At 37.3% G+C, this 9,417-nt stretch overlaps 1 protein-coding gene across 1 annotated transcript in view; it reads right to left on the bottom strand.

Annotated features, from left to right (window-relative positions):
* Nucleotides 1–4,024: 4,024 nt before the first annotated feature.
* The window catches only part of CHPT1 (choline phosphotransferase 1), a gene marked incomplete at its 5' end in the record, with an annotated part of 11,387 nt that continues 5,994 nt past the window's right edge, over nt 4,025–9,417 (bottom strand). Inside the window, 5 exons of the mRNA XM_010189454.1 lie at nt 4,025–4,069; nt 7,347–7,457; nt 7,971–8,096; nt 8,623–8,781; nt 9,157–9,288. Of these exons, the coding sequence (XP_010187756.1) occupies nt 4,025–4,069; nt 7,347–7,457; nt 7,971–8,096; nt 8,623–8,781; nt 9,157–9,288 (573 nt within the window). The remainder of the gene's footprint in view (nt 4,070–7,346; nt 7,458–7,970; nt 8,097–8,622; nt 8,782–9,156; nt 9,289–9,417) is intronic.

The following is a 9,417-nucleotide window of genomic DNA, read 5'->3' as shown; positions in this document are numbered from 1 at the left end:
ATATATATTAATATATATATTTCAAACTTGCAATGACAAAATTCATGTTTACATAGAGAAACTAGAGTGTAATAAACTAATGAATAAGTTAATCAGTTTTTCATTACAAACCCCTTGTGTTAAAGCCAAGATCTGCAGGTAGGTTAGAAAAACATAGCAAGTCTCAGAAAACTTGACACTGATAGGAAGAAATGTTGTAATTCTTTTTAATCTGAATTTTACATACAAGTGCTGTCTCCTTGTATGTATATAATCCACATTCACTCAGAAAGTGTGCATATCTATGTGTGTTCAGCTTTTCAAAACACAGAATACTAAGTTGGGGCCAGATGTCGAGATAGTTTGTTTCTTTATCTATACCAGCTCCTCTTGTCCTATGCTGTGTGTGTTGAACCTTGGCTTTCCCTGTAATTCTTTGCAGTAATTGCCATACTTACAGCCAGTGTCTGTTTATAGGCAGAAGCTCAATCATGAGTTCTCCCAGCAGTTCCTGACTCTGTTTCAGCAGTGGGATGTAGATGTGCAGAAAGCAGAGGAGCAGGAAGAAAAACTAGCGGTGGGTTTCCAGCGTGACATGAGTTTCGGGGTGTTTTCACAAGGAAGGAATGTTGTTTGAACACTCAAGAAATGTAAAAGCACTTTATGTAGTTCAAACAAACATACGATTGTTATCACAGAATCACAGAACGTTAGGGATTGGAAGGGACCTCAAAAGATCATCTAGTCCAATCCCCCTGCCGGAGCAGGAACACCTAGATGAGGTTGCACAGGAAGGCGTCCAGGCGGGTTTTGAATGTCTCCAGAGAAGGAGACTCCACAACCTCTCTGGGCAGCCTGTTCCAGTGCTCTGTTACCCTCACTGAGAAGAAGTTTCTTCTCAAATTTAAGCGGAACCTCCTGTGTTCCAGCTTGTGTCCGTTACCCCTTGTCCTATCATTGTTTGTCACCTTTTGATTAAAAAAATTAATTCAAGTTTGGTGGCTCTCAAACTGTAAATGTTTAAGTTTTCGGATATGTTTTGAAGTGAAGAGAGATGCGTTTATAAACTTTATTGCAACTTTACAAATGGCAGTAAGTGATGTCCTAGGCCAGCATATGGCTTGAGAAAAGCCAAGACCATTATGGAGAAGGAAGATGTGTGCCATTTCTATGCATCCACAGTTTTTGGGTTCAGGGAATTAAGGAGTAAAGGAAGGTAGTTGTCTTTTAGCATGTGTTGCTTAAAAGTATTCCTGTATATAATAAATGTATGAAAATTTGATCACTGAAAGAGGATAGGACCCCTGCAATGGAATCTAACCACATGATGTTGCTGTACTCCCAGCACATCTGCAAATTTTGCTTTTCCCTAGACAGTTCCCTGAGATACCCTTGAGAACTGCATTGAACAGCAACCCTCACAGGATCTCCTAGGGAAAATTCAGGTTGGAAAGGACCTCAGGAGACGACTCAAGGCTTAATCCAGCCTCCGGTCTTTCTTTCATTAGTAAGAACAAGGATAACTCCAGGCAGAGATCTACACTGCATGACCCAGATTGCCAGTGAAGGCAGAATTTCTGATTCTGATTAATGACAAGCATTGCTGTCCAAGCGCTTTTGGTTAACTAATGCAACCATTTTTTTCTTTTGCTTCTGCTTCAGAATATGTTTCGTCAGCAACAGAAAGTTTTTCAACAGGCAAGAATAGTTCAAAGTCAGAGACTGAAAACCATTAAGCAACTCTATGAGCAATTCTTAAAGGTACAGTAAAAGTTCCTCTTAGAAGGCAGCTGATCCCTATCACATTGCTTAAGAAAGCTGTATTAATTCAGCCTTTATGAAGTACAGATTTGAGGTTAATTTAAGGAAAATAATAGCAGGAATATTCATGTTAGTATCTTTCCCTTATTTGTTAAGAACATGGCATACACATTGCATCTGTTTAATAAATAATTTATTTAAATGTGTTCTCACAGGGATCTGATTGGCTAACCTGTTTCAGATATTTAATCATAACCCTCAGAGCATACTTTCTAAACAGAACAGTTTTGTACCAGCTTAAAGGTTATATAGGTTAGTTAAATCAACAGGATTTTGTCTTAATTATGCCTCTAGATTTTTAGTATGTATTTAAAAAAGTGAAACTTGACAATCTATTAAAAATAGATCTTAGGCTGCAATTTATTTCCTTTATTACTCCTGGCATGTGGATTCCCCATAATGAGAATTAGATACCAATTTTTTTTTGTCATTAACCTTTCTAGCTATTGCTGCTGCATGTAAGGAAAGTGACTCTTCTAGAAAATCGATTGTAATTCCTGTAAAATTACCCAGTTAGAACTACCTTCATCTCTTTCTAAGCAACAATAATTAGAAAGGGTTTTCTTTTCTGTAACCCGGTATTCAAGGTAAGCATTCACTAAAATGTCAACAGGAAGAATGTGATGGAAATGATGATTTTATGGTGAAAACAGGCCCAGCTGGATGGTTATGTAGTCAGTACCATTTAACCTTCCTATTACTTTATGATAATTTATGCATTTGCTGGCAGTCCCTTTAAACAACTTTTTTCTGGACAGTGCTTAGATATTGTTTTAAACACATGATTCATGCTGCTCAACTGTGGTGTGTTTTGTTTTGAACCAAGTAGCTAACATAGTAGACAGCAAACAAAAAATGAGTATAACCACCCAAAAACCTGACCTTTCAATTATAAAAAGACTATTCCCTGTCACCAGTGCCGAGTGGAAAGATCACTTTCCTCAACCTGCTGGCAACACTTCTCCTAGTGCCGCCTAGGACACCACTGGCTGTCTTTGCTGCCATGGCACACTGTTGGCTCATGTTCAACTTGCTGCCTAGCAGGAGCCCCAGGTACTTTTCTTCACAGCTGCTTTCCAGCTGTGTGGTCCCCAGTATATACTGGTACATGTGGCAGATTCAAGTCTGATAGTTTCTGACAAACCTTAATTTCTATTCAAGTAATTTCCTAACTTGTTCCTTTCTGAAATTTAAGTTATTAAATTTTTTTCCACAAGTCTCATACCTTCAAAATATAAATCTGAAATACAGCAACTCTTAGTTTAAGATAGCCAACATTTACAGAAGATATTACAGAAGCATTAATAAACAACTGTTCTAAAATGTCAAAAAGTTAATTGAGGATGAAAAACGGAACAGAAGGTCAAGTATTGCTTTGATTATTTTTTTCTCCTCAAAGAAGATCAAAAGGTAGCTTCAAGTAAGCCTAATTAAATACAAGTCAAGGAAAATGCACCTATGCACATATGTAGAGTTAGGCATAATTGTATGCACATCAGGGAAGATAACCAGTGAGCTTTACTTGGCTTATCTGGGGAGAACTGTGAAAAGAGAAGGAAATTTAATGGAGCTTACAGTCCTTACTTCAAGTTTTCAAGGTTGTTATGATATTAAACTCCTATCATTCTGTCATATGTCTGTTTAATCCTTTCTTGTAGAGCACTTATCTTTACTGTAATGCAGGATAATTAGCTGAGACCTCACAGATGCTGAGTGGAAGGGACTGTTTCCTTCACAGAGTCCATACTGTTTAAACAGGAATGCAGACTGGAGTATGAAGTCTGATATTATTTGTCTGTCAAGTTCATGACAAAACTCATCAATTATCAATGACCACTGCTGCAGTAAAAATTAAACTGTAATGTGAAAAATGGTTGGTTTGCTTTAAATTAACCTTTTGACACTGGACAGTTCTGAATTAAGATTATCTTTAACTTCAGAGCATAGAAGAGCTGGAGAAGAACAATGAAAGTCTTCTAGCTGGTGCACAAAGTGAACTTCGCAAAGAAATGGCTATGTTGCAGAAGAAGATTATGATGGACACTGTAAGTATCAGAGCTATGAAGAAGTCAGTTAAATGCAAAAAACAGAACATTCTATTAAAAAGTCATTTGACATTCATTTAATTGGCTCAAAGGAATCATATTGATATGGCATTTGTTCAGTATTATCTCCTTCTCTTGTAACAGCAACAGCAGGAGATGGCAACTGTTCGCAAGTCTCTTCAGTCCATGTTATTCTGATGGCTCAGTGGAGAAACAACTTGTACCTAAGTAACATGATACAAGTATAGGCATTAGCCATGGAGAAGTATGTTAAGATTTAAATGTTTCAAAGTTCCTATTAAACGTTTTCATGGATTGTTCTAATTTTGTGTCTGATAATGTTGTAAAAATGTATATTTGTATATTTATTACTTTGGGTGGGGTATGGACCCCAAGCCATTACCATCTGTTGACTTAATCTTTAACTACTCAGTACTCGCTTTCAGTAGCACTGAACTGCTTGAATTGTTTCACTTTTTATAATGTCAAATTGTAACAATGGGCAGAATTACTGAAAAATGCTTTGCCCAGCTTTTACATAAATACAAATAGGTACATTGTACAAATAGAAGCATTTTTCACAAGCTGCAGACTTTAAGATTTTTGGTTTCAACATTTAGTCTGCTGACATATTGCAGTTGTAAAAGTTCACAGAGTATGACACAGCTCATGTAGGATTGTTTAATGATGTGTATTATGGTGAATTTAAGTAAGTTTTGTTACCTCTTGTTAGCTAGGCATTGTAATATCTTTGTACTAGTAAGAGATTCATGAACTGCTGTAATTTGTCAAAAAAGCAGGTTTCTTTAGATGAATGATGAGCTGAGTATCACAGCTTTGTATGACATCTGCTCAGGTAAGCATAATTAAACATTATGCATAAGTGCTTGTAGAACCACTGCTCATTTATTTAGTACAAGTTATTACAAGTCTTTGAGAGGGAATATTACTTTTTGCAAGTCCAAATGACTAGCAATTCAGGGAGGGCAAACTTTTAAGGATAAAGCATTTATCATGTATCTCTTTACAGGAAATCAGTATAAATTAAACAGCTGGCTTAGCTTGCATGCAGTTTGTTTTTACAGAAAACCATTACACCTGAATATCCACATTCACAAATTAGGCAGTTCCTAACATATTTTTAATGCTTAATTTAATACAACTGTAGAGAAAACAAAAACCATCCACACTCCCACACACAGAAATTTGATTTTTTTTTTCATAACAATTAATTTGAAAACCACTCCATACAGATTCTTCTCCTCAGCCTACTAGCACTTTTAATTCAGAATCAAGTCATTTGATGATGGTTCTCCAGTTCTAGGAGCCACATTCGTGATGGATAACTTACAGAAATTTCAGCGATTAGGTTACAACTGGTGTAGATGAAGCAACCGGTATGGAGCTTTTTTTGTTCTGGGCCTGCTAGGACCAGGGAAGAAGAAAATATGGAAAATGCATCGCTAGAATGACCTAGGAGGCAATATGGGGCTCTGGTACATAAACAGGTAACTCTGCTAATTTGTAACTGTGCTGCTGAGTCCCAGCCCTCTAAGGATGCTATGAAATACAGTTAACAGTTTTTGCTTTTTATCTTCAATACTAGGTTATTTGCTAGTATTGCCTCACACTTCTGGTTTTCTGACAGATTTCTGTATTCATTCCATATCAACCACATACCTCAATCATCCTTAAAAACAACTGTACCTGCATAACACATTTTTGAGCATTCTGGGCAACCAAACCTCCTCACCGCAAAAATGCTGCCTATGTTTTACATCAGCTGGTTCATTTGTTTCCAGTATTCAGACAAACTGAAATGGTCTTCACCATTTTCTCTTCTATGTGCCCATGGCCTAGGTTCAGGCTAAGCTCACATGTAGATGCTGTGTCTTTCCCAGCCTCAGACAGGAGTAGTAGGATTAATTTCATTATTGGTATTAGTCACTTAGAGTACCAGTCCTTTAGCAGTAACTGTTACAGTTATCCCTCAAGTGTATCAGTATATCTTTCTTAGGCAGGAGTGGGGTAGATGGCATTTTATTCTCCTCCTCATTTAGCAGGGACTACACAATTTGTAAAGTTCTTTCAACACCTCAGGAAGTCTTTTTGAAGTAATGTGCAGCAAGGAAGCTGCAGTGGTAATATTCTTTATTGTACAGTTCAGGAAGAACTTTTATAAACTCACAGCTCAGCTACATATCAGCAACTGAAAGTGGTAACAGACACATTCACCAGCTTTTTACAAAAATCGTATTTAAAACATACCTCTTTAAACACACTTAAGCTTACAAGGTTTCTGTACAAGTCATGATTTGCTTATACAGGTAATAAGCTACTTTTATTCAGCTTTTCTTTAATGACAAGAGCAGCCCTGCAGCTAGGCCCACTATGTTAGCCAGTGGGGCTGTTCTTAAAGGAAGGGAAAGGCTGACAGTGGGCCTGACTTTTTATTTTGAAGAGTTTTACTATACATTAGTGTTTAGATCCATGCAGTTTCGTTTGGATAAAGTACAGTGATAGTTATGAAACAGGTGGATTAAAAGGTAGATGAACACAGCAGTATCAAACATATTTCAGAGGGAATTACATGTGGGTGGGTTGCATTGTCACAGTCAAACAGTCACAGTCATTTAAGTTTTTCAATGAACTTTGTCATTTGCTTGTGCAGTTTGACAGATACAAGCTAGGATAGGTAAAGTCACTGTCCTTGAGGTGCACAGCTACTTGTAGTCTAGATAATGATGGAGTACAATGAGACAAACCTTACTATGACCAAAAAAACCAGAAACTGGCCTTGAAAGAAAATACAAGCTACAATTGCATTCAGTAAGTTATATATTTAGATACTAGGGAATGCATGAATCTTAAAGGCACTCGTAACAGTATTTTGAAATAGAAAATTTTCCTGAGCTATACCTTGTTCAGCCTACTGATCCAGTAGCTTGTTATTTAGAAATACCAGAACAGAGACTGAGTAGTTGAACCTCACTCATTTTACCAGTCTTAATAATGCAGTGCTGTATTCACTGATACCTCTGACCAGCACTTCACAGCAGCTCCAAGACGACTTCAGAAACTAACGCTACAGGATTAGTCACTTGTCTAGGGAAAGGTGAAATTCATCTTTGCATTCTGGTTGGTAGCACCTTGTTTTGCAGTCTACATTCACCAGACCAGAAGTACAGAATTAAGGTTACCTAACAGGAAATGGCAAAAGTTTCAATTGTGGTAGTCATGATATGAAATAGCAGCAATGTCTAGAACATGGGGAACACATCCTGGTTCCAAAGTATGCATCACAATAGAATCTGCAGGACTTTATATTTAGTAATTCTAACATCTGGCAAGATCTGGGATAGAGCGAGCTTTCTCATAAAACTATTTTCTTGAAAAGCTTAATCTGTCCTCCCAAAAAAGAGAGGCTGCTTCATTCACCATTCTCCTAACTGCTTCTCCTGGGGTCCTTGATCTATTTAATCAGTCATTATGGTTTTGAACCTGTTCAGGAGCTTGATGAGATGAAATTCTGAAGACATGTATATGAAGATGAGCAGCAATCTGTAGGCATACACCAGTGGCATATCTCACCATATCAAACAAGGATATGAACTTCAAAAGAACAAAACAGAATAGGTTAAAAAACCAAACAAAACCACACAATTTAAAAAAAAAAATGTCCCTACTATAAATTCAGCTATACTTGAATCAATCTATCCAAGTGACAAGTTCAACAAGCATTTTAACATACAGAGTGGTCTATTTTAGAGTGGTCTATTTTAGAAGGACAAAAAACCCAACCCAACCAACCAAACAGCATTAACTGTTTGCAGAGACTGATAAACAAAGGTTGTTAGTCTGCAGTTACCAGAACCACTTTAAACAAGTTACCTGAACTAAAACATTATTACAAGAGAGAGCTGTACATTTGCTTTCACATGTCTATGTCTGTTCCAAGGAAGGAAAGCCAGTCAGCTCCCAAAACACGTTTACATGAGATATCCTGCCACTCCCTCTACAGTGACAGCTGAAATCTGAGCAAGTCAGAAATGCCAGAGCACAACAACTGGGACAGTTCTCTTTAACTATGCTCTGAATGTGAAGTATAATAAACGAAATGCTTACCAATGCTATCCACAGAACAATATATTCATCAATGAAACTGTTGAAGTACTGGTCCAAAAACAGAAGTCCTGGCCCGATAAATGCCGTGTCCTGAAGGCAGATTTCACTTTTTGTCATGTGAGCCACCTATGTTTTAAAAAAAAAAAAAAAAAAAAAAAGAGAGACAAAAATGCACCACTGTGGGATGAGTGTAACTACCAGAAAAGCTCTGCCTCAGCGCTGAACAGGCACATCATCTGCACCCAGCACCAGCCTCCTGTCCCTGGCTCTTAGGAAACACCCAGCAGGCAGACCAAGGGCTTCGTAAATGCTTCAGAGCTTGCTCCTCCCTCACAGATTCTTTCCCAGGACCAAGTAACCTCTTTCCAGGTTATTCAATCAATATATAGCACTTTAATTGGTGATAACAGCTATCTGAGTCGTCAGTTGGGTTTTTTTTTTTTTTACTTTATTATATAAGAAATGTGTACATGTCCTTTTGTAATATTTTCCGTCTATACCAGTGTGTTTTAGCTATTTGTAGGGGTTTCTCACTCTGTTTTTTCAGTGCTGTATTTGAAGGGTATGACTATGCAAGTGTATTACTGGAAATTAATACTATTCTCTTAAAATTTAGTTTTAGAAGGTTTAGGACTGAAACAAGATTCCTTACCACCAACTTCTGTGAGATTTTAGCATTCACAAATCCAAATGTCAAGACATACAGGCAAGAATGTCTTTCAAACAGCTGAGTTGTAGACTTTTTGTAGATCATAACGGCCAGTGTGATAAGTAGTCCAATGTGCAAGCCTGGTGAAAGAACACTTGTTCCCTGAAATACAGATGGACAGAAAAGTTGTCTAAGGCTTCAGTCAAGCAGTAACGTCCAGATTTTATACATTTTGCAATCCCAGTAAACAAAACCAGAGGTATCAAAACTCAAGGAAAGTCCATTAGTTTTATGCCAATGCTTTGCAGTGACCACAATCAATTTGTTAAGAAAATTCACTGCTAGTTCCTGCAACACAAGAAATCCAGTAGCAGGTAGAGAGAAAGTAGGTAATGAAATCTTTGCTTTAGCCATCCAGCACTCATATGCTTGTCTGCTTAAATGCTTAAACAGATAAAACCCTTATGATAATCTAAAATGCAATAAGTTATGGGTATAAATTATTCAAACCTCGGTCAGATTTTTAAAGCAACTTACTGCTATTGTAGATCCGTTCTTTCCAACGCCTCCCCCAAAGATGACACGGAAGTAATTGCAAAAAGAAAGTGCTGTTCCACACAGTATGCCAAAAACTGCAAGGAACTTCAGTTCTAAGCCCACCAAAGGGACCTTAGCAGGAAAAACAAGGGAAAGACATTAAAAGTTAAGGATAACAACCTTTTTTAAAGAGGTTACTAAAAAAAGCTACTGATACCTACCAAACAGTTATTTTCTTTGAACCTTCACTTTCCTGGAAAC

Source organism: Mesitornis unicolor, unplaced genomic scaffold (genome assembly GCF_000695765.1).
Source record: "Mesitornis unicolor isolate BGI_N332 unplaced genomic scaffold, ASM69576v1 scaffold44417, whole genome shotgun sequence".
Lineage (NCBI taxonomy): Eukaryota > Metazoa > Chordata > Aves > Mesitornithiformes > Mesitornithidae > Mesitornis > Mesitornis unicolor.
This window is presented reverse-complemented; position numbering and strand designations above follow the sequence as displayed.